At 44.3% G+C, this 26,236-nt stretch overlaps 1 protein-coding gene across 13 annotated transcripts in view; it reads right to left on the bottom strand.

Annotated features, from left to right (window-relative positions):
* The window catches only part of LOC109920457, a 26,707-nt gene continuing 471 nt past the window's right edge, over positions 1-26,236 (bottom strand). For 2 of the 13 annotated variants that reach the window (XM_048615611.1, XM_048615610.1), the window contains exons 2-11: positions 25,629-25,675; positions 23,993-24,153; positions 23,804-23,868; positions 20,605-20,745; positions 14,311-14,382; positions 13,587-13,680; positions 11,460-11,543; positions 10,822-10,959; positions 8,183-8,238; positions 5,639-7,509 (exon numbers count right to left, since the gene is read on the bottom strand). In XM_048615611.1, coding sequence (XP_048471568.1) covers positions 7,416-7,509; positions 8,183-8,238; positions 10,822-10,959; positions 11,460-11,543; positions 13,587-13,680; positions 14,311-14,382; positions 20,605-20,745; positions 23,804-23,850 — 726 coding nt within the window. In that variant the 5' untranslated portion in view covers positions 23,851-23,868; positions 23,993-24,153; positions 25,629-25,675 and the 3' untranslated portion in view covers positions 5,639-7,415. Of the gene's footprint in view, positions 53-5,638; positions 7,529-8,182; positions 8,239-10,821; positions 10,960-11,459; positions 11,544-13,586; positions 13,681-14,310; positions 14,383-20,604; positions 20,746-23,803; positions 23,869-23,992; positions 24,154-24,668; positions 24,858-25,628; positions 25,676-26,236 lie in introns of those variants that run through there. The other 11 variants (XM_048615607.1, XM_048615605.1, XM_048615608.1 and 8 more) reach the window with 9 other exon arrangements.

The raw sequence follows: 26,236 nt of genomic DNA, 5'->3' as shown, positions 1-26,236 counted from the left end.
TAATACTGATACAGCTGGCAGCTGCTTCAATATACCCGGTTTCAATGTCTGCCTGAAAAATGCAAATAGCAGCTAGTGAATAATACCAGAACATCTTAATACCACAAAGACAGTGAAAGGTGAATGGCCAAGTGAGGATTTCATTAATCCAGAGATCCCAAGGCCTCTCAGTGCAGTATCTATATGTTTCAGAAATCATTCTCTTACACTATCTGACTGCCGATTTCACTGGTGTCCTATTCTTGATGAACCATTTCACCTCATTTTCTAAAAAAAAAACCAAAAGAACTGTGGATGCTGTAAATCGTGAACCAAAAACAGAAGTTGCTGGAAAAGCTGATCAGTTCTGACAGCTTCTGTGAAGAAAAACCAGAGTTAACATTTCGGGTCCGGTGACTCTTCCTCAGGACTGATGGTGGCTGGGAAAATGTTGGTTTATACGCAGTAGATAGGGTGGGGTAGAGGGGGTAAGGAGTAAACGATAGGTGGGGATAGAGCCCAAAGAAAGAGAAGAGCAGTTGGATACAAAGAACAAAGAAAATTACAGCACAGGAACAGGCCCTTCGGCCCTCCAAGCCTGCGCCGATCCAGATCCTCTGTCTAAACCTGTTGCCTATTTTCCAAGGATCTGTATCCCTCTGCTCCCTGCCCATTCATGTATCTGTCTAGATACATCTTAAATGACACTATCATGCCCACCTCTACCGGCAACGCGTTCCAGGCACTCACACCATCTGAGTAAAGAACTTTCCAAGCATATCTCCCTTAAACTTTTCCCCTCTCACCTTGAAATCGTGACCCCTAATAATTGAGTCCCCCACTCTGGGAAAAAGCTTCTTGCTATCCACCCTGTCTATACCTCTCATGATTTTGTAGACCTCAATCAGGTTCCCCCTCAACCTCCGTCTTTCCAATGTAAATAATCCTAATCTACTCAACCTCTCTTCATAGCTAGCGCCCTCCATACCAGGCAACATCCTGGTGAACCGCCTGTGCACCCTCTCCAAGGCATCCACATCCTTTTGGTAATGTGGCGACCAGAACTGTACGCAGTATTCCAAATGTGGTCGAACCAAAGTCCTATACAACTGCAACATGACCTGCCAACTCTTGTACTCAATACCCAGTCCGATGATACACAAAGGAGTTGCTAACGATCAGGCTGGGACAGTGAATAGTTGTTAATGGAGAACTGTTAGTGACTAACAATAGGTAGTGTGTGATGGCAGGCTATGTGATAACAAGGCCTGGTGTGTTGGGTAGGGGGCTTAGACATGGGAGAGTTTAGGCCCTAAAATTATTGAGCTCAATATGAAGTCCTGAGGACTGCAGGGTCCCCAGGCAGAAAATGAGGTGCTGTTCTTCCAGTTTGCACTGATCTTCGCTGGAACTCTGCACCAAACCTGAGACAGAGATGTCGGTCAGAGAACAGGGTGGGGTTTTTAAGTAGGCAACAGGTAGATCAGGATCTTTTTTGCGAGCAGAACGCAGATGTTCTGTGAAGTGGTCACCCAGTCTACGCTTTCTTTCCCCAATGTAGAGGAGATCACATTGTGAGCAGCGAATGCAGTAGACTAGATTGTGGGAAACATAGATAAAGTGCTGCTTCACCTGGAAGGTATGTTTGGGTCTTTGGATACTGGCAAGGGAGGAGGTAAATGGGCAGGTGTTGCACCTTCGCCAGTTACAGGGGAAGGTGCCAAAGGGCTGTGGAGAGGTGTTGGTGGTGAAGGAAGTGTGAACCAGAGTGTCCTGGAGGGAACACTCCCTGCGGAAGGCGGACAAAAGATGAGAGGGGAATGTGCGTCTGGTGGTGGCATCTTGCTGGAGGTGGCGGAAATGGCGTCTGATGATCTTCTGGATGTGGATGCGGGTGGGATGGTGGGTAAGGACAAGGGGAACCCTATTGCCGTTGCGGGAGGGAAGAGAAGGGGTGATGGTGGAAGTGCAGGAGATGTGTCGGACCCTGTCAACAACCGTGCTGGGGAGTCCTCGGTTGAGGAAGAAAGTGGACATGTCAGAGGCTCCCTTGTTGAAGGTGGCCTCATCTGAACATATGCAACGGAGACGGAGGAACTGAGAGAATGGGATAGAGTCTTTAAGGAAGCAGGGTATGAGGATGTATAGTCCAGGTAGCTGTGGGAGTCCATGTTTACGGTGGATATTAGTGGCCAGTCCATCCCCAAGAATGAGAACAGAGATGTCGAGGAAGGGAATGCTTTGAATTCTCCTAGGATCACAGGTATCTCCGATGTTCCACAGACAGCTGCTCTCGCCGCATCCTGAGATCCACACTCAGTGCCATGCGGCATCACATTGACACACTCAACCTTTCTCTCCAACAGCATCGCATCATACTGGCTCAGGGTTACACCATTCCACAGTTCCACTTCATCCTCCGGTTCATTTGCTGTGCTAACACAAAACTTTTCCTCTTCCTTTCAGGCATCAGCCACAAGATGCAACAAGTCAGAGATACACACAGCCCTCTGGAACCTTCCTCTCCTCCCCTTCCCTCTGATTCCGTCCCCTTTCCCAACCCCACCTCCTGTCAGGTATTCACCATCCCTCCTAACCTTCCACTCTCCAATGCTGAACGTTCTGTACTCAGCAAAGGTCTCAGCTTTATTCCTCTGCCCCAACTTTAACAAATTTCAGGCACAACATGACATTGAACTCTTCCTCCCCCGTCTTCGCCCCCATGCCCATTTCTTTCTCCCCGTCCCACAGACCCCTTCGCCCAGTTCCAACACTCTCCCTTCACACGGACCCCTCCCTCTGGCCTTTTACCTGCACTCGATCTGTTCTTTGAGAACTGTTAACAGGATATTGGTTGCCTCAATTTCTCTGCCCACCCCCCCCTCACCAAATCCAACCTATCTCCCTCTTAACTGAGTGCACTCTGTGCGCTTAGATCCAACCCTGACTTTGTAACTAAGCCTGCCGATAAGGGTGGTGCTGTTGTAGTCTGGCCACCTTGCAGTGGCTGAGCACCAACTCGCAGACACCTCCTCCTACCTCCCCCAGACCATGATCCCACCATGGCACATCAGGCCATTGTATCAATTGACCTCAATTTAGCTGGTGATCCCCACTGCCTCCAAGCTGATAGTCCCCGAGCCCCGCACAGCTCACTTCTACCTCCTTCCAAAAATCCACAAACAGGACTGCCCTGGCAGATCCATTGTTTCAGCCTGCTCCTGCCCCACAGAACTTATCTCTTCCTACCTTGGACTCAGTCTTCTCTCCCCTGGTCCAATCCCTGCCCATGTACATCTGTGATTCCTCTGATGTTTTACGCCGATTTCAGAATTTCCAGTTTGCAGGTTCCAGCGCCTCCTCTTTACCATGGACGTGCAATCCCTTTACACCACCTCCACCAGGAGGATCTTACGGCTCTCCGCTTCGTCCTGGAGCAAAGGCCTGAACCATCCTCACGCACCACCACCCTCCTCTGCTTGGCCAAGCTCGTCCTCACCCTCAACAACTTCTCTTTTAACTACTCATTTTCTTCAGGTCAGAGGAGTGGCCATGGGTACCCGCATGGGCTCCAGTTATGCCCGTCTCTTCGTGGGGTATGTGGAACATACCTGGTTCTAGTCCTATTCTGGCCCCCACCCACAATTCTTTCTTCAATATATCGATGGTATCATCGGTGCTGCTTCCCTCTCTTGTCGGAATTGGAAAAGTTAATTGATTTCACCTCCAATTTCCACCCTGCCCTCACTTTCACCTGGTCTGACTCCTCTCTTCCCTTCCTCAACATTTCTGTTTCCATTTCTGGGGATAGACTGGCCACTAATATCCACTGTAAACCCACTGATTCCCACAGCTACCTGGACTATACATCCTCACACCCTGCTTCCTATAAAGACTCTATTCCATCTCCCAGTTCTTCTATCTCCATCAAATCTGTTCTGATGAGGCCAACTTTGACAAAGGGGCCTCTGAAATGTCCACCTTCTTCCTCGACCGAGGACTCCCCAGCATGATTGTCGACAGGGCCCTCAACTGGGTCCGACCCATCTCCCGCACTTCCGCCCTCAACCCCTCACTTCCCTCCCACAACAGCGGTAGGGTTCCCCTTGTCCTTACCTACCATCCCACCAGCAACCACATCCAGAAAATCATCAGGTGCCATTTCCACCACCTCCAGCGAGATGCCACCACCAGACACATATTCCCCTCCCCTCCCTTGTCTGCCTTCCGCAGAGATAGTTCCCTCTGGGACACCCTGGTCCACTTTCCTTCACACACAACATCTCCTACATGGTACCTTTCCTTGCAACCGCCAATGGTCTAACACCTGCCCATGAACCTCCTCTTTCCCCAGCGTCCATGGGCCCAAACATACTTTCCAGGTGAAGCAGCACTTTACCTGCACTTCCCACAATCCAGTCTACTGCATTCGCTGCTCACAATGTGGTCTCCTCTACAAACAAAGTGTAGACTGGGCGACCGCTTCACAGAACATCTACAGTCTGCCTGCAGAAAAGACCCGGAGCTTCCAGTTACCTACCACTTTAACACACCACCCTGTTGCCTGGCCGACATCTCTGTCTCAGGCTTGCTGCAGTGTTCCAGCAAAGCTCAGCGCAAGCTTGGGGACCCTGCAGCCTTCTGGACTCAACAGTGTTCAATAACTTTAGGGTCTAAACTCTCCCATATCATATGTGCCACCCCACACAACAGGTCTTGTTATCACATAGCCTGCCATTATACCCCATCTATTGTTAGTTACTAACAGTCCCCATTAACAGCTATTCACTGTCCTAATCAGATCGTTATCAACTCCTTTCTCTTTCTTTGGGCTCTATCCCCACCTATCGTCTACTCCATACCCCCTCCCCCCACTCTATCTTCTGTATATAACCAACACTTTACTAGCCACCATCAGTTCTGAGGAAGGGTCACTGGGCCTGAAATATTAACTCTGACATTTCTTCATACATGCTGCCAGACCTGCTGAGCTTTTCCAACAACTTTCATTTGACCTGTGCAGTCAATGAGAGGAAACGGCCCAGGCTTGAAGGCAAGAAAATCAAAACTAATCTGCAAAAGTATAATTTAGAGACAGTGTGGTTAAACTGGTTCGGTTGACCTGGACTTCTCAGGAGATGGTGGAAGCAGTTTATAAATGAAAATTACATTGGTTTCTTACAGAATTCAACATTGTCAGGCTGAGAATGCAGTAATTAGAGACACAGCTTGTGGTGAACGTAACATGCTTGGAATCAAAAACTCGGTAACTTTAGTTCTACGTAATAAAAGCAAAATACTGTGGATGCTGGAAATCTGAAATAAGAACAAGTGCTGGAAAACTCAGCAGATCTGCTCGTGTATGTGCAGAGAAAGAAAAACAAAGTTAATGTTTTGAGTCCAGTGACTCTTCTTCAGAAATTTAGATCTATGACTCCCAACATTCTCCAGCAAAGGAGTCTCACACCTGGGGCTGTTGTGGACTAAATCGATAGACTCATCAACAGAGATTGATTAGTCAACAACTAACTTGCACCACATCCTGCAATTCCTGAGATATTGAAAATATTGAACAATATCGACATGGAAATTATTGGATGAAAATGGCTATCTTCCTGAGAGAATGTTTGTGATATCAGGATGTAGGAATTCAACCAACTGTTTGTACCTGTGCTGCTTTATTCGATTTCCACAATTTAACTGACCCCCGCTTCTCCCAGGGTCACCAGGCAAACTTCTGCTCATTACAGTAACTGGCCAACAATCACAAATGTTTATTTATAGATGTCTGCTGTCACATCATTCCAAAGGCTGATGCTTCTCTGCAAAAAGAAACCTACAGTATCTAACCTGGCCCTACATTTACATTCTGTATGTGTGCCATTCCTTGCTAATCTTTCTGCTCACTGCCTTTCATTTGGATTAACATTTTCCATTTTTTTTTCCTATTCATTTGTGGAATGTGGGTGTCACTGGCTGGGGCCAGCATTTATTGCCCATCCCTAATTGCCCTTGAGAAGGTAGTGGTGAGCTGCCTTCTTGAACCGCTGCAGTCCACCTACTGTGGATTGACCCACAATGACATTAGGGAGGGAATTCCAGGATTTTGACCCAGCAACAGTGAAGGAATGGCGATATATTTCCAATTCAGGATGGTGAGTGGCTTGGAGGGGAATTTGGAGGTGGTGGTGTTCCCATGTACCTGCTGCCCTTGTCCTTCTAGATGGAAGTGGTTGTGGGTTTGGAAGGTACTGTCTGAGGATCTTTGGTGAATTTCTGCAGAGCATCTTGTAGATAGTACACACTGCTGTTACTGAGCGTTGGTGGTGGGTGCTTGTAAATGTGGTACCAATCAAGCGAGGGCTGCTTTGTCCTGGATGGTGTCAAACTTCTTGAGTGTTGTTGGGGCCACATTCATCTAAGCAGATAGGGAGTATTCCATCACACTCCTGACTTGTGCCTTGCAGATGGTAGACAGGCTTCCAGGAGTCAGGAGGTGAGTTACTCGCCGCTTCAGTCCTAGACTCTGATCTGCTCTTGTAGCCACTGTGTTTATGTGGCGAGTCCAGCGGAGTTTCTGGTTAATGATAATCCCAGGATGTTGATAGTGGGGAAGTCAGTGATGGTAACAGCATTGAATGTCAAGGAGCAGTGGTTAGGTCGTCTCTTATTGGTGATGATCATAGCCTGGCATTTGTGTGGCGCCAATGTCACTTGCCACTTGTCAGCCCAAGCCTGGATATTGTCCAGATCTTCTTGCATTTGGACACGGATTATTATCCAGATTTTGTTGCATGTGAACATCGACTGCTTCAGTGTGAGGAGTCGTGCATGGTGCTGAACATTGTGCAATCATTGGCGAACATCCCCACTTCTGACCTTATGAGGGACGGAAGGTCATTAATGAAGCAGCTGAAGATTGTTGGGCTGAGGACACTACCCAGAGGAACTCCTGCAGAGATGTCCAGGAGCTGAGATGATTGACCTCCCACAACCACAACCATCTTCCTATGTGTCAGGTATGACTCCAACCACCAGATAGTTTGCCCCCCTAATACCCATTGATTCCAGTTTTGCTCAGGGGCCTTGATGCCACACTCATTTGAATGCAGCCTTGATTTTAAGGACTGTCACTCTCACCTCACTCTAGAATTCAGCTCTTTGTCCATGTTTGAACCAAGGCTGTAATGAGGTCAGGAGCTGAATGGCCCTGGCAGAACCCAAACTGGGCGTCACTGAGCAGGTTATTGCTGAGTGGGTGCTGCTTGATAGCGCTGTTGATGACACATTCAATCACTTTACTGATGAGTATACTTTAGAAAGTGTTAAATCAAATTCATGCAATGTCCATGTTTTTCTCAGATAAAAGCCGATTTCAGTAAGAGGAGAGCTCTCAAACTAAATATTAGTCCAATCTGTCTTGAAGAAGAATCATGTTAGACCCAGAAGGTCACTCTCTCCATGACTGCTGTCAAACCTGGTGAGTTTCTCCAACACTTCTTGGCTTTACTTCGATCCAGTAGCTCTCCTCTGAACATATAACAAGACTCTACATCAGTGGGAATGTGAGGAGAATAGTCAGTTATCAATTATAAACAGCTGTGTCAGTATGGGGTACATCATGAAAATAGGCGTTTAGTGCGAATGGAATAATACATTGTGAAACTATCACCGCATTTACCGTACAATAACTTGCATTTAAATTGTACCAACAATACAATGTACCAAGGCACTCCATAGGAATGTTACCCCAAATAAAGTGCAACGTTGAACTACAAGTGAGATACTTAGGCAGGTGACAAAAGCTCGGTCAAAGAAGTAAACGTTAAGAGCCACTTTAAAGTAGAAGTGGGAGGTAGGGTGTTAGAGGTTTAGGGATGGGAATCCAGGCTTTAGAGTTTTGGCAACTGAAGCCACTGGTGGAACAATTTGCAATTTGGTACTGCTGGCTCTTGGACGTACCAACATTCAGATAAAATGGCAAAACCATGAATGTGAAGTATCTCAGGTGGTGATAAAAGGTCCATGGTATCCTGATCAATTTTTAACCATCAACTGACAACACCACAGCAGGACATCTAGTTGTTAATCTCATTTTTAATGTGTTTGTGGAAACTTGCTATGTTCAAACTGTCTGTTGTTTCCTTTATTAAAACAAAATTGTGTTATTTGTGGAAGTCTTGCTATCTTCCATTATACTTACGGTAGCTTACCCTTGATGTCGAAATTCTTCCCAGTTGGTGAATACGCAGGAGCACACTGAAAGAAAAATAATTCTTTATAAACAGCAACCTTTACAGTGCTTCCAAAGCCACGGTGTGGGGGTTGGTGGTGGTGGCGGGAGCGCGTCAGTTGGGGGACCAAGACAGAACAAAAACTAGTGCAAGAGAGAAAGAGTGAGCTATAACCTAGTTGTATTAATACTGGGCTATTAAGCCAGAGACCCAGGTAATGCTCTGGGGATCCAGGTTCAAATCCCGCCAGGGCAGACTGTGGAATTTTAATTCAATAAATATCTGGAATTAAGAGTCTAATGATGACCGTTAAACCATTGCCAACTGTCAGAAAATCCCATCTGGTTTGCTAATGTCCCTTAGTGACAGAAATCTGCATTCCTTAATTAATCTGGCCTACATGTGACTCCAAACCCAGAGCAATGCAGTTGACTCTGACATGACCTCTGGGTACTTCGGGATGGGCAACAAATGCTGGCCTAACCAGTGATGTCCTCATCCCTAATTAAAAGCTTCTGCAACATGGCCCTTGTGAACTCTGCTCAAAATACTACTGGCGTTTAGTGAGATACAGAGATAATACATACTCTAACAGGTAGGCTTGACTTTTGGTTAAGTAATCATGGTCAACAGAAATGATAAGAGATGGATCTATTTCCTACACAATATAGCTTCTAAAATAATTACACTGCAGTGTCCTCTAAGAAGTATTGAATCTTCCTGGCTCCTGCCAGATTTCCTGTCCCTCGCTCCAATGGTCACTCTTCATCCTGTATGCTCTTTTGGCCACAGTATTTATGGGGCAAGTTCAGTTCAGTTTCTGGTCAATGGTAATATCCAGGATTGAAAGTGGGGGATTCAACAATGGCACCATTGAATATCAACCGGCAATTTTTAGATTCTCTCTTGTTAGAAACAGTCACTGCTTGCCACGTGTGTGGCCCAAATGTTTGCAATTTGCTAAGCCTGGACATTGTCCAGGTCTTTCTGCAAATGTTTTTGTGTTAGCTGCCATACTCTCGTCCCTAATTTTTTCCATTTTCCCTTTGAACTTTCTATAGTTAGCCTGATTCTAGTCATTTTATTACCCTGATCACTGCGATACATCTCCTTTATCTGCTTAATCTTAATCTTATTCTCTCTCTCTCTCTCGCATCCAAGGAGTTCTAGATCTCTTTGTCTGACTTCTCTGTTTGGAGATGTACCTTGACAGAATCCAAACCATCTCCTCTTTAAAGGCAGTACATTCTTCCATTGCCAGTTGCTGACTCCAATTTCTATTCACACTCCGATGAAATTCAGCCCTTCCTGCTAACTACTTTTTCTCTAGTTTGCTCTTTGTCCTTTTCAATATTTAATCTAAACCTTACTGTTCCCTAAACATTCATTACACATTCACCTCAAGGCGCGAACCACCTCATTCCCCAAACCAGATCCAGAAATACCTCCATGTTTCTTGAGCCAGGAACACATTTCAGAATGTCCTCCCTTTGCCTGCCCTTTACAATATTACTCTCCAGTCCATATTGACAGCATTGAAGTTTCCTTGTAAAACTACTGTGTAGTTTTTACACGTCTTGCACATCATCTACGGCCATCAACAAATGTGAAGAACAATAAATAAACTGAACAGTCTAACAGTTAGACCTCACTACACACAGTTGTTCTCCATACAGCTTGATTAGACTGCACTTGAACTACAGTACACGAGTACAGAGGCACCAGGTAAAGTGAGAAAGAGGTTTGCAAGGAATATGGTAGACTGACAGGTTACAACAACTCTGAATAGGCAAGAATCTTTCCTCCAGAAAAGTAAAGGCTGCAAGATGACCATTAAGGAACTTTAAACTACAAGGGGCATGATAGGGCAGATATAAAGAGCACCATAACTAGGGAGCGATAAATATCAGGAAGTCACTAATAAATTCAATCAGGAATTCAGGAATAATTGCTTTATCCAGAGTGGTAAGACTTATGGAATTGCTACCCCCGTGAATGACTGAGGTGATTAGCAAAAGGGGAGCTAACATGAGACAGAATGAACGAGAAGGACAGAATTGGACCGAGTAAGGTGGTAGAAAGCTCATGTGGAGCATGAACATCAGCATGGAGCAGTAAGGCTGGTTTCTATAGTATAAAACGCTATGAATATTGTCCATATTACAAGGCAACAATCATCCTTTTACCACTTCTGAAAAAGAGTTATACTGGAATCAAAATATTAACTCTGTTTTTCTCTTTCTGCAGATGTTGCCAGACCTCAGAATCATAGACCTCCTACAGTGTGGAAGAAAGCCGTCTGGTCCGTCGAGTCCACACCAATCCTCCGAAGAGCATTCCACCCAGACACACTCCATCCTTGTAACCCAGTATTTCCCATGGCCAATTCACCTAACCTGCACATCTTTGGACCAAAGGGGGAAACCAGAGCACCCACAGAAAACTCATCCAGACCCAGGGAGAATGTGCAAACTCCATGCAGACAGTCATCCAGGAGTGGAATCGAGGCAGCAGTGCTAACCGCTGTGCCACTCCACTGCAACATTCTGTGTTTGTATTTTTGACCTGGATTGTGCAGCTTTTGGAACAGAGGAATTGCATGCAGTACCTTAGTGGCATCATCTGACAGCACCTCCATCAAGATATCAGGCACCAACTCATCTTGAAGCATCTCCAAAATGAATGAATTGACAAAGTTCCAGGCAAACGAATGGCCTTCCCTGATGAAACTGGATGTTGGATGTTCCTACGAGATGATCAGATGGGATAAAGTCACACAGCTGAAAAGACACATCAGTGCTGTGTGAGGATCATACAAAGTGGCAGTTCTCCCTGTTCCCCACTACCACTCCTCCTCTCCACAAATCTTGCCATTGCGTGACTGTGATGTGGCAGAGGGACCCCACAACCCAATCATTGCCAAAGAGAGAAGGACCCCTTCTCCTGGGTACTCTACCCCAGCAAATGGGTCAGCATAGATAATGATAACAAGCCTGAAGTAGAATGCCTCTCCGCTGGTCAAGGGAATGCTCCAAAGGTTTAAAGAGGCATAAAATACATATTCCTGAAGTTGTACTTTGCACACCTATAACAGCTGTGTGTGTGTGTGTGTGTGTGTGTGTGTGTGTATCTGCTTCTTTATTCTCTGCAGCTGTCTCCTGGGGCACGATATAAGAGGCAGGATAATTCTTCTTGAGATAAGCAAACTCAGTATTGACCGGGAACAGAAACCCTTTACTCTCTTACCTGAAACCCTGAGCTATGGCCCCCAGTTCCTGCTGACCCCTTCTTATTGCCTTTATGTTCTTGTTGTCTCATTGAGGAACCGTTCTGAAAATAAATACAGACAATTTCAAACAAACAGTCTTGCTTCTCTCCCTGGTACTTCCAGATTTAGGCAATTAAGGACTGTACGATCCCACGGGCAGCATGTGAATCTGGTTTTTGTCATGTTCGTTGAGAAAGGACTGTTGACCGGGACTAGGACAGTTTCCTGATCTTCTTTAGGCAATACCATGAGATCCTATTCCCTTGCTATTTCACTGCAATTTTAATTCACAAGCTGATCTGGAGAGATTGTGGTAAGTGGTAATGTTAATGGACTAATAATCTCAGGGAACTGCTCTGAAAGTATGAGACCTGGTTCGAATCCTGTCAACGGCAACTGGCGAAATTTAAATTCAACCTAAGAATCTGCAGAAACAGCCAATGTATTGATTATGATCTCCTGAAATTTCTAGATTCGGGAAAGGTCCCAGTGGATTGAAATATCTCAAATATGACACTTCTATCCAAGAAAGCAGCAAGATATAAAACAGGCAACTACAGGCCAGTTAGACGAATATTTGTTATAGACTGACTGAATGGCAGCTAAATTTGCTGATGACACTAAGTTAAGTAGGAAAATAGGTTATAAAGAACCTACAAAAGACTAAGAAACTAAACAGGAAGGATTCTGAGTGGATGTTTCCCTTGGGGGCTGGGGTGGGGTGTTGTCTGGAATTTGGGGATACAGTTTAAAAATTAGGGGTCTCTATTTAACACCAAGATGAGGATTCTCTCCTCTCTCAGAGAGTCATTATTGTGTGAAATTCTCCTCCGACAACATTAGGAGTTGGATCATTCAAACTCTGCCTTGAGTGTATTCATCAATTCTTGACTGATTAGGGAGTCTGGGATTATGGAGACAGGGAGTAAAGTGGAGTTGAGGCCACAATTAGATCAGCCATGATTATATCAAATGGTAGAGCACGTTACAGGTGCCAAATGATCGACACCTGCTCCTTATGTTCTTATGTGATCCTGAACAGGCCTAATCAAGCCATGCTACTTTAAAATTCAGGGTTGTTTGGGGATTGCTCAAAAGCTTTGCTCAGGAATAAGATTTGCACTAGGTATTGGGATCAGTTTATGAAAATAAAATCAATCTTTGGAGTTGTGCATGAAATGTGAAAGATTGCCAGAAACGATAGAAGATTTTGTCCCTGGTTCAGTACTTCAGCCAGATTAGGTAAACTCTTTGTTTGTGCTTCAGTGGAGGCCAGGCAGAACACAGATTGCAATGCTAATTCTGTGTGCAGAATTGGTAAAAATGTCATATATAATAATTAGTTACTTTAACTTCATTGGCTGCAAATTACAGTCAGTGCTGCTCTTGCACAAATACTTAATGCATCTTTGCTAAATTTTACTGTGCACTATTTTAATGCAGGTGTTGAGCTTTGTGGTAAATAACTGGTTCTGAATGGGAATAAACATAAGAAACAGATGTCACTGTGGTTCAGGAGCAGCATACTCTCCACTCAGAGATTTCTAGGTCAAGTCTCACTCAAGGACTGTGCTCTCAGATATGATTATAAACTGAAACCTTGTCAGCAGGATATAATAAAACTGCAATATCTGAAGACTATCTGGAGAGCTCTCTCTGCTAAGTTGTGAAAATATATCCCTTCAACAACCCCAATAAAGCAGAGTACTGTAAAGCAGGTAGTCTGCTGTGTTTCCTGCATCACAACAGTGATCACAGTTTCGAGACTTCACTGGCAGTAAAGCATTTTACCACATTCTCAGATCATACAGAAATATAAGCTCTCTTTTTCATTCTTAAGCATTTGAACAAGAACTCAAAGAAAATTGGATCTGCATCTGAAATGCTGTAAACTGCAAAGCTACAAACTTGGTGCAGGGAAGTTGGGTTAGAGTGGATGGCTAGTTTATTCAGCTAGTATAGACACAATGGGCTGAAAGGCCTGGCAAAGAAAAGGAGAACATTGGATTGAAGAATCTCCTTTCTCAGAAAATAAAATGCAACAAAATGTGTTCAGAAAACAGATAGACATAAATCCCAAACTCGCTCTTCTGGTGGATTCATACCTCCAATGGGAGATCAGAGGAAAGAATCGTGGCAGCATCTGGAACACTGGAAGGTTTTCGTTGACCGAGTGGCTGCTTCCTCAGAGTTTCTTTGCTGTTTGAAGGACAGACCAATGGTAAACAAACGACTGAGATTGTACATTACCATAATACAGCCTGGCATTAGAGTGATAATGCATTGATATCAACTGTGACAAAAATTACAACATTCCTTCCTGACCAAACATCAATAAAAAACTGGTTAACTAATCATTTAGTTCACTGCTGTTTGTGGGTTTGCAAAATGCTGTAACATTTCATACAAAGTAAAGTAATAGCCGTGATGCTTCAAGGTCATTCAGTTGACGTCACATACTTTATCCATTCTGAATGTTACACAGGTCACAGAGACAGTCATGCTGTCATTGTTAGATTCAGGGAAGGTTCTGTGTTCTTCTGACAAAACCCATTAAAGTTCGGAGAGTTAAAGAAAACTTTCTCAATAATAAGTGTTCACCTTTGGATCTATCCGGAGATACACTGGGTAATTTAGGGATTTATTGATACAAACACAGTGTAGTAACTGCTATGACACAGGACTAAAATATTTCCCTAGGTGACTGAAGCCAAAAATTTTAAGGTGCTACAGGTAGTAAATCTTATTTCAGGCAAAATCTTCTCATATTCAGCTATTATTTTAACAGCAGTTTCTTAATAATTTAAACTAAGCGCTCATTCCACTTACTTGTCATTGGGCTTTCCAGTGAACAGTGGAGGGACCATTAGGTGGGAAATCCGTCTGAGATCGGTGTGGAGCCTGTAATCAACAACCTGGGTTAGCAAGGTAGTGCAGAGGAGGAAATGATCCCCCAGCTAATTCCAGGAAAGCAACAGAGAATATACAATATCCTACAACACAGAGGAAGGAGGTACAAGAAGTGGGTAAGGGCCAGGGGAAGAACAGGGCAGGAGCAGAGGGGAATGGGACTGTGCAGAAGGCCACCATTTACAAAACTGTTCCGAGTACCATGAAGATGCCTGGGAGCAGTTCTGCATCTCACTTCTACATTCTTGGGGATGTTGAGCTCTCTGCAGGTTTTTTTAAAGTCAAGCTGATGATCAGTATGCTGCACTTGCACAGGCAGATTCCTATTGGTTTGTCACTGGATGAAACACTGCAGAATCTTGATGTGTATTCCCCTGACTTTATAAAATGAAGTACTGTTTAAAACAGTGAAAGGACTGGATAGGGGAGGTGGACTTCTCTTCTAAATGAGAGAATTCACCCAACATGTTCAATAACTCAGATAATGTAGTCTGTTTCTCTAGCTGGTATTTAAAGAAACACTACAAAGGTATACAACAGATACACATTCATTTAAAGCATAAAAACCCACACGGAAGGGTGAATCAACCATTGTTAATAAAAAGTTCAGGATCGCATTGGATCAAAGGAAGTGGCTTATCAGAAACAGTGGTAAATCTGAAGCACTGAGAGCCAAGGAACACAGAGAAACAGATTCTGAAAGGGAGAACAGAATATGAATGCAAGTTGAAGAGGAATGATAAATGCAGACTGTCTATCAATATGTGAAAGGAATGATAGCAAGAATAAACATGAGCATGTTACAGGAAGTGATAGGAGAATTCATAGCAAAGAACAGGCAAGTGGCAGAGAAACTAAACATCTTACTTTTCTGGAAATCTGAAACAAAAAACTTAAAATTGCTGCAGAAACCGAGCAGGTCTGGCAGCTTCTGTGAAGACAGAAAGAGAGTTAATGTTTTGGGTCACAGAAGAAGGCAGAAAATCCTCTAAGGAACACAAGGTGGCTAAGCAACTTCGAATATAAGATACAGGAGCAAAATTAGAACATTCGGCCCAGAATCTGCTCCATCATGTTATCATGGCTGATATGTTTCTCAACCCCATTCTCTTGCCTTCTCCCCATAACCTTTAATCCCATTACTAATCAAGGACCTATCTATCTCTGTCTTAAATACACTCAATGACTTGGTCTCCACAGCCCTCTGCTGCAATGAATTCCACAGATTCACCTCCCTCTGGCTGAAGAAATTCCTCCTCATCTCAGTTCTAAAGGGTTGTCCCTTCACTCTGAGGCTGTACCCTCAGGTCCTAGTTTCTCTTACCAGTGGAAACATATTCTCCAAGTCCACTCTATCCAGGCTTTTCAGTATTCTAAAAGTTTGAATCAGATTCCCCCTCATCCTTCTAAACTCCATCAACTACAAATTCAGAGTCCTCAACCACTCCTCATATGACAATGTCCTTTAAAGAAGGAAATCTGCCACCCTCACCTAGTCTGGCCCACGTGACTCCAGACCCACTGCAATGTGGGTGACACTCAAGCACCCTCTGAAATGGCCTAGCAAGCCATTCAGTTGGACCAATTGCTACAAGGACTCAAAGAAATGAAACAGGACTGATCACCTGGCATCGACCTAGGCACCGGAAAAGACAAACAGCAGAAACAGCCCGGTCGACCCTGCAAAGACCTCCTCACTAACATCTGGGGGTTAGTGCCAAAAATTGGGAGAGCTGTCTCACAGACTAGTCAAGCAACAGCCTGACATAGTCATACTCACAGAATCATACCTTACAGACAATGTCCCAGACACCACCATCACCATCCTTGGATATGTCCTGTCCCACCGGCAGGACAGACCCAGTAGAGGGGGTGGCACAGTGGGATACAGTCGGGAGGGAGTTGGTCTGGGAGTCCTCAACATTGACTCCGAACCCCATGAAGTCCGATGGTTTCAGGTTAAACATGGGAAAGGAAACCTCCTGCTGATTACCACATACCATCCTCCCTCAGCTGATGAATTAATAATCCTCAATGTTGAACAACACTTGGAGGAAAGACGGAGGATGGCAAGGGCACAAAATGTACTCTGGGTGGGGGAGAGTGGCTCGGCAGCAGCATTACTGATCGAGCTGGTCGGGTCCTAAAGGACATAGCCGCTAGACTGGGTCTGCGGCAGGTGGTCAGGGAACCAAGAGGGAAAAGCATACTTGACCTCATCCTTACTAATCTGCCAGCTGCAGATGCATCTGTCCATGACAGTATCAGTAAGAGTGACCATTGCACAGTCCTTGTGGAGAAGAAGTCCCGCCTTCACATTGAGAACAACCTCCGTCGTGTTGTGTGGCACTATCACCGTGCTAAATGGGACAGGCTTCACACAGATCTAGCAACTCAAGACTGGGCATCCATGAGGTGCTGTGGGCCATCAACAGCACCAGAATTGTACTCCAGCACAATCTGTAACCTCATGGCCCGGCACATTCCCTAATCAACCATTACCATCAACTCTAGTTCAATGGAGAGTGCAGGAGGGCATGCCAGGAGCAGCACCAGGCATAGCTGAAGATGTGGTATCATACTGGTAAAGCCACCAAACAGGATTACTTGCACGCCAAACAGCGAACGCAGCAAGTGATACACAGAGCTAAGTGATCCCACAATCAACGGAGTAGATCTAAGCTCTGCAGTCCTGCCACATCCAGTCGTGAATGGTAGAGGATGATTAAACAACTCACTGAAGGAGGAGGCTCCACAAACATCCCCATCCTCAAAGATGGAGAAGCCCAGCACATGAGCGCAAAAGATAAGGCTGAAACTTTTGCAGCAATCTTCAGCCAGAAATGCTGAGTGGATTATCCATCTCAGCCTCCTCCAGTGGTCCCCAGCATTACTGATACCAGTCTTCAGCTAATTTGATTCACTCCACATGATACCAACAAACGGTTGGAGACACTGGATATTGCAAAGGCTACGGGCCCTGACAACATCCCAGCAATAGTACTGAAGACTTGTGCTCCAGAACTTGCCACTCCCTTAGCCAAGCTGTTTCAGTACAGTTACAACACTGGTATCTATCCAACAATGTGGAAAATTGCCCACAAATGTCCTGTCCACAAAAAGCAGGACAAATCCAAACCGGCCAATTACCGCCCCATCAGTCTACTCTTGATCATCAGTAACGTGATGGAAGGTGTCATCAACAGTGCTATCAAGCAGCACCTGCTCAGCAATAACTTGCTCAGTGACGACCAGTCTGGGTTCTGCTAGGGCCTCTCAGCTCCTAACCTCATTACAGCCTTGGTTCACACATGGGCAGAAGAGCTGAATTCCAGAGATGAGATGAGAGTGACAGTCTTTGACATTAAGGCTGCATTTGACGGAGTGTGGCATCAAGGACCCTGAGCAAAACTGGAATCAATGAGTATCAGGGGGCAAACTCTTTGGTCACTGGAGTCATACCTGACACATAGGAAGATGGTCGTGGTTGTTGGTGGTCAATCATCTCCGTTCCAAGACATCTCTGCAGAAGCTCGTCAGGGTAGTGTCCTCGGCCCAACCATCTTCAGTTGCTTCATCAATGACCTTCCCTCCATCATAAGGTGAGAGGTGGGGATGTTCACCAATGATTGCACAATGGTCAGCACCATTCGCGACTCCTCAGATACTGAAGCAGTCCGTGTCTAAATGCAACAAGATCTGGACAATATCCAAGCTTGGGTTGACAAGTGGCAAGTGACATTGGTGCCACACGAATGCCAGGCTATGACGATCACCAATAAGAGACAATCTAACCACCATCCCTTGACATTCAATGGTGTTACCATCACTGAATCCCCCACTATCAACATCCTGGGGGTTACCATTGACCAGAAACTCAACTGGACTCACCACATTAACACAGTGTCTACAAAAATAGATGAGGCTAGGAATACTGAGGTGAGTAACTCACATTCTGACTCCTTAAAGCCTGTCCACCATCTACAAGGCACAAATCAGGAGTGTGATGGAATACTCCCCACTTGCCTGGATGAGTGCAGCCCCAACAACACTCAACAAGTTTGACACCATCCAGGACAAAGCAGCCCCCGCGTGATTGGCACCACATCCACAAACATTCACTCCCTCCACCACCGATGTTCAGTAGCAGCAGTGTGTGCTATCTACAAGATGCTCTGCAGAAATTCACCAAATATCCTCAGATAGCACCTTTCAAACCCATGACCACTTCCATCTAGAAGGACAAGGGCAGCAGATATATGAGAACACCACCATCTTCAAGTTCCCCTCCAAGCCATTCACCATCCTGACTTGGAAATATATCGCTGTTCTTTCTCTGTCACTGGGTCAAAATCCTGGAATTCCCTTCCTAAGGGCATTGTGGATCAACCCACAGCAAGTGGACTGTAGCAGTTCAAGAAGGCAACTCAGCACCACCTTCTCATGGGCAACTAGGGATAAACAATAAGTGCTGACCCAGCCAGCGACACCCACACCCCACAAAAATAAAAAGGCCCTTCATCCCTGGGGTCATTCTTATAAATCTCTCCTGAACCCCTCCAACTCCAGCACACCCTTCCTTAAATTCCAGGCCAAAACTTGCTCACAATATTCCTAATGCAGTCTGACCAGAGCCTGATACAGCCTCAGCAGTGCACCCCTGCTCTTATAAGCCCCTTAAGATGTACGCTAACACTGTAATTGCCTTCCTAACTGCCAACTGAACCTGCATGTTAACCTTAAGAGAATCCTGAACTACTACTCCAAAGGCCCTTTGTGCTTTGGGTTTCTGAAGCCTTTCTCCAATTACGAAATAGTCTCTGCCTTTATTCTTCCTATCAAAGTGCATAACCTCACACTTTCCTACATTGTATTCCATCTGTCACATCTTTGACTACTCTCATAGCCCATCTAAGTCCTTCTGCAGCCTCCCCGCCTCTTCAACTCCACCTGTCCCTCCACCTATCTTTGTGTCATCTACAAACTTAGCAACAATGCCCTCAGCTTCTTTGTCCAGATCGATAATGGATAACACGAATAGGTGTGGTCCCAACACTGGCCCCTGCAGAACTCCACTAGGCACCAGGTGCCATCCTGAAAAAGATCCCTTTATTCCAACTTTGTCTTCTGCCAGTCAGCCAATCCTCAATCAGTTACTTGTGGAAAAGAACAGCAAAATGTAAAAAAGGTAGTACTTGAAAAGTTAGGTGGATTGAGGGTTCATAAATCTCTCGGACCGGTGTTGAAGGAGGTATTAATAGATAGTGTGTGCATTGGTGAGTATCTTTCATGAATCTATAGATTCTCTAACCTGCAAACTGGAAGGTAGCGAATGTAATCCCACTATTTAAGAAGGGAGGAAGCATGAGAACAATGATTAACAAACTACTACAAATAATTACTGTGAGTGTGACACCCAAAGCTGGGAAATGTTAGAATCTATTATAAAAGGAAGTGAAAGCTGAAAAGTATGGTAAAGTTGAGCAGAATCAACATGGGTTTATAAAAGAGCAATCATTGGGAATTCTGGAGAGATCAGGGTGTCTTCGCCCATGAGTCACTAAAAGCTAGCATTCAGTTGGAGTTGGAAATTGTAAGGTGCACGGTACGCCGGCCTTCATTTCCAGAGACTTCACCTGGACTACTGAGGACAGTTCTGGTCTTCTTGTACAAGGGAGGATATTGTTGCTGTGGATGGAGTGCAACTGAGGTTCATCAGATGAAACTTTAGGATGGCAGGATTGTCTTGAGGAGAGATTTAAGAGTCTGGGACTTTTCAAAGAATGAGAGGTGACTTTATTGAAACTTTCAAAATTCTTAGAAAACATGACAGAATGTACATATTTATGATGCTTTCCCTGCTTAGTGTCTAGAACCAGGGGACAGAACCTCAGGATGAAGGGTGGACCATTTAAGAATGATATGAGGTGGAATTTCTTCACTTAGAGGGCTGTGCAGCTCAAATCTGATTGGTTTCTGGAGATTAATGACATTAATGAATATGGAAATAGTGTGAGAAATGACATGGTGGCAGTGATCAGACACGATCTAAAATGGCTGGGGTGGTTTGATGGACTGAATGGCCTCGTCCTGTTTCTTTGTTGCACAGGAAGTGGTAAACAGAAGCTGCTGAGTTAAGGGTCACTGGACTTGAAATGTTAACTCTGTTTCTCTCTCCATAGATTTCCTATTATTGTTTGAAAAGCAGCTTACCTGGGCAGGTTCGATGGGGAGTGCACCATCCGTCTGTCACGCTGACTGGTTAAATGGACACGAAGCGGAGGATCACTAGGCACAAGGTTACCCCATTCTGCCCGTGGAATCAAACCAAGCTGCTGTCGAACACGATTCAAACTGCAGAAAAACAGACAATTTGTTCAGAACCTGCCCCAGGAATAATAGCCTGAGGAACCTCAACTCAGTGATAGCACACTCACCATGTCAGGTCACAGGCTGGAGTCCTACTCTAAAAGCTTGTGCACAAAACGTAGGCTAATGTTCCCAGTGTAGTAGCAATGCTGTGTTGCACCATTAGATGTGATGTAAAATGAAGGTCCTGTCTGCCCTCTCAAGTGGCCATAAAATGTTCCATGATACTATTCAAACAGAAGGGAGTTCCTTCTAGTGGCATAGTTGACATTTCTCCATCAACCAATACCAAAAAAGATATTATCTGGTTATTGTCAAGTTCATGTTAATGTGACATTGCCACACACAAATTGGCTTCTATGGTTCCTACATTACAGTAGTCAAGACTCTTCAAAAAAGTATTTGATTGGCTGCAAAATGATTTGTGAAATCCTGAGGTTGAGACAGGTGCTACCAAAAAGTAAATGTTTTCTTAAAAAAAGTCAACAAGTTGCCACAAACAGCTTCGATAAATAATGATGAGTGAAAATGCAATGACAAGGAAATTTGAAGACCTAAAGGAACTGAATATTTTAAAAGGTCTGAGAATGTTCCAGATCTGATATTTCTTCTCAACATTGCTGAGAAATTTCACAGAATAATTGCAAACTGAAGGAGTCCACTAAAGTCCTCAGCATTCAAATATCAGAGGAGGCCTGCAAGACTGGTCATTGCAGTGCTCTCTCCCTGTGACCTAAAGCAAGGAGTAGCAGGTGAAAAGAGGAGCTTTACCAGGCAGTTTGCACTTACGTTCCTTCCCTTCATAATGGTGAGGCACTCTCTTTCTACTTACTATTAGCATTGTTGGGTCTGTGTTGGCTCTAGATTAAGTTGCAAGAAAGAAACAGCAGTACTGACAACATTTTGCAATGTTTAACTTCTGCAGGAAACTAAATGTGGCTGTCAGCTAAATGCCAAGGTAGCAAGGGAGTAAAAGGAAACACTTTGTAAAGAAAGGACGAGTGAAAAGGTAATTCAAATGAAAGCAAAATAATGAGGATGCAGGAAATCTGAAATATAGGGAAAATATGCTGGAGAACCTCAGCAAGCCTGGCATCATCTGTGGAGAGAGAGACAGAGAGATAACAGTGAGTCCAGTAGGACTCCTTTTCTTCAGAACCAGACTAAAACCTGAATTCTGTTTCTTTCTCCACAGATGGTGATAGACTTACTTTTATTAGTTCAAGTGAAGGAGCCAACTGGTGGTGTCCTACAGACCTCATTAGATTAAAAACTACAACGAGCCACTAAAAGTAGACTAAAAACTTCCAAGTCATTAAAAAGAACTGGATCTAGAACGTAGGCGTCTAACCAAATAAACAAATATTTAACTCTTACAAATAATATTGTGAAGGGATTACTTCGACAAGGGAAGTTTTTTTAAAAAATTGTATCTATAGAAATGAGGGATTTCAATTTTGGAATACACAGTATTGCACTACTCATATCCTGCCAAGGTCCAAAACAGTCAGGCTATTTACAAGGTTGCTGGAATGCAGGACAAAATTCCAGCTTCACAAGACGCTGTAACTAGCCCACAGACATGTGGAGAAGAGGGGAGAGGAGGGAGAGTTTGTGTCTGTTACCTGATGGGAGTTGGGGAAGTGGAATATGGATGAGAATGCTCACAACACAAAACTGTTCTAGACACATGCGATCACATTCAGAAGCAGCATTGTCCCATGAACCATTACTGCCATTTGTGATAACACCTAGATGTTGCAGTAAATTATTTTCCATGCTACAAAGACTGCACTTTTTATGAAATTAAAACGAAGTGCTGGAAATACTTAGGTTTACTAGACAGATGCTGTCAGATCTGCTGTGTCCTTTAGTTGTGGACTCCTCTATCCTAGAGGAAACACCTTGGCTATTCATCCTATCCATGCCCCTCCTGATTTTATAAAACTCTACAGGCTCACCCCTCAGCTTCTGACACTCCAGGGAAAATTGCCCCAGCCTATGCAGCCTCTCCCTGTAGCTCAAACTCTCCAATCCCAGCAACATCCCTGTAAACAAAAAACAAAAAATTGCTGGAAAGCTCAGCAGGTCTGGCAGCATCCATGAAGAGATCAGAGTTAACGTTTCGGGTCTGGTGACCCTTCCTCAGAACCATTCTGAGGAAGGGTCACTGGACCTGAAATGTTAACGCTGATTTCTCTTTACAGATGCTGCCAGACCTGCTCAGCTCTTCCAGCAACTTTTTTTTTGTTTCTGATTTACCGTATCCACAGCTCTAATGGTTAACATCCTTGTCAATCTTTTCTGAACCCTTTCAGGTTTCACACATCTTTCCCATAGCAGGGAGACCAGAATTGAATGCAGTATTCCAAAAGTGGCTTAACCAATATCCTGTACAGCTGCAACATGATCTCCCAACTCCTATACTCAATGTACTGACTAATAAAGGCAAGTGTACCAAATGCCTTCTTGACCACTCTGTCTACCTGTGACTCCACCTCCAAGGAACAATGAACCTGCAAGCCAAAGTCTCTTTGTTCGGCAACACTCCTCAGGACCTTACCATCAAGTGCATGAGTCTTGCCCTGATTTGCCTTTCCAAAATGCATCACAGCTAAATGAAGTTCCATCTGCCACTCGTTGGCTAATTGGCTCATTTGATCAAGGTCCCGCTGTACTGAGAAAACCTTGTTCTAAGGAAATTGTGTTCAACTCAAAGTTAACTCCGTTGTTTTCTTCGCAGCTTCTGCCAGACCTGCTGAGTTTCTCTACAGCTTCCTGATTGTATTTCAGACAAGTGCTACATCTTTGAAGAAAAAAAATCAGAGTTAATGTAATGGATCTGGTGACCCTTCCTCAGGGTGTTCTGAGGAAGGGTGACCGGACCTGAAACATTAACTCTGAAATTCTTCTTCACAGATGCTGCCAGACCTGCTGAGCTTTTCCAGCAACCTTTGTTTTTGTTTCTGATTTACAGCATCTGCAGTTCTTTCGGTTTTTAGTAAGTGCCATATCTTTGTTTTATTTAAGTACTTAACTTTACCTTTCCTGTAGATCAGTCCAGTTTTTCTCAGTTTTATAAGATGCCATGAATCACAGTTTCAAATCCTAGTGGAAACAAATACCAGATTAACTAATTAACTAAAAAATAAGTTCACCACACAGCACAATCCTATTAAACACTGATCACTTTTCATGGATGTCCCTGGCAATGACAGTACTTATGGCCCACCTTAGTTGTCATGAGAAAGTAATATTGAACCTTCTTCTTTCGAATTTTGTTCTCACGAGCAGCCAGCTTTTACAATACATTGTCAGGCTCACATAGTATTGATGTCAGAACAAGACAGATCAGGTAACTTCCAGGCTGCCTGACAACTTCGCCCACATGCCCTGTAGCAGGAAGATCAGTCACAAGTTCAAGCATTTTGACACAGCAGCAATTAAGCAGCTTTCATATGGCTGCAAGTGTGTAATGAAGGTGGTAATTTACATTCATAAAGCAACTTTCACACGGCAATGGTTCCAAGGCGACAGGAACATAATCAGGATCAGAGGAGCAGGAACGTTGACGTTTCGGGCCTAGACCCAAGGGTTTAGGCCCGAAACGTCAGCCTTCCTGCTCCTCTGATGCTGCTTGGCCTGCTGTGTTCATCCAGCTTTACACCTTGTTATCTCAGATTCTCCAGCATCTGCAGTTCCTACTATCTTTGAAACAATTTTAACCCCATTGCGAAGCTTCTTCTAAGGATGCCTCCCTGAAGAAGTTACCCTCCTCCCTCCGGAAAAACCTCAGTGGATCTCTCTCCCACTGCAACTCTCTCGTATTCTCTTCGGCCTTGAAACTGCTCGACCACGTCCTGAAGCAAACCAGGTACTACAGCCACATCACCTTTCTTAGTACCTACCTACGGAACCAGATCATCCCCAATGGACTACAGTCCACATTCAGGCCTTCCCAATTTGGCAAAGCATTTCGGAAGAAGGGTCTAGGCCCGAAACGTCAGCCTTCCTGCTCCTCTGATGCTGTTTGGCCTGCTGTGTTCATCCAGCTTTACACCTTGTTATCTCAGATTCTCCAGCATCTGCAGTTCCTACTATCTCAGGAACATAATCAACTGTATTAACTCTGCAACCATTTTTGTGACCAACTTAATCATATTTCTTCAATACAGGGGATTCTACTATAACATGATTGTTGCATTCCAGAGCAACAGTGCGTTATGAAAAATCACGCAATAGAAATAATGGGGCCTATTGGAAAAGTGGGGTTACGGGCAGGCCACCAAAAAAAAAATCACTCAAAATTCTTCCTCACCACTCTCCTTTAAGTATTGGTGCTATGCCTGTCACTTATGTGAGCCTTGACACTTATAATCAAATAAAATCTATTCATCTGCAACATAGTCTGCATCACAGCCTAGCCCATTGCTGATCTGACCTGACATTCCATTGGTACAGACTTCTGGATAGATTTTTAGAAAAGTGCAGCAGAGGAATCTGATCTTTCTTTCCTATGTAGCCCATTGACATTGAAGTCAATTGTAGGATTAAAATGCATTATAAACCTGAGTAACATTGTATTCAAAAAGAGCAGGTTATAACAGACAACTTTTGGTATTAATGATTTACATGAACAAGTTCAAAGGTTCTTACACATCAAATATGTAACAAAATCTAGGCAAAAATACTACACACAAAGGTGCATGTTTTAACAGCACTCATTATTTTAAACTATACTTCATTTTTTTTGCACTTAATGTGCTCAGCATAAACTCTTCAAACCTCGACTTCATATACTTCCCTAATAAGATGGTTGTTCTCTGTGTGATACTATATTTGAAGTTTATGACATACAATTCAATTACCTTTTTCAAATAAGCTCATTATGTCCTACTGTGAACATTTACACCATCTGCAAGGACCAAAAATAAAAGAAGTTTTTCTTTGACAAAGTCTGTGATGTCAACGTAAACTCGACAGAACTGTGTTATAGCGAACAGAAGTTTGCATTTTAAAAATAGCATTCCCCATTTGTCAATCATGTTACAGCCAATTCACATTGCCAGAACACACATTATAGCAGAACCCCCTGTATTCCCAATGGCACTGCCTCAGGTTGGGTCTAGTCCAAAACTTCAACCAGGGTTTTGTATGCATCTCTGACACCAGCTGCCCTCCAGTGCACTCTGCACCCCAGTCTCCTCCTCGTCACCGTTATCTATATGTGACCATCGTGGACGCGGGATTCACTTCCACGCATTGTGATGAAGCTCTCAGTTCCTGCAGTGTCTCTGCACTGTCTAACATGAGCTACCATCTCCTCCAGAATGAAGCGAAATTCCGTCAACATCCCAACATCCCAACTCCAAACCCCAACCCCCAACTCCCAACTCCCAACTCCCAACCCAACCCCCCAACTCCCAACCCCAACTCCCAACTCAACCCCCCAACTCCCAACCCCAACACCCAACTC

This window comes from Rhincodon typus, chromosome 32, assembly GCF_021869965.1.
Source record: "Rhincodon typus isolate 14 chromosome 32, sRhiTyp1.1, whole genome shotgun sequence".
In the NCBI taxonomy this organism is placed as follows: Eukaryota; Metazoa; Chordata; class Chondrichthyes; order Orectolobiformes; family Rhincodontidae; genus Rhincodon; species Rhincodon typus.
Note: the sequence above shows the minus strand (reverse complement) of the source record. Positions and strands in the feature narration are given on the sequence as shown.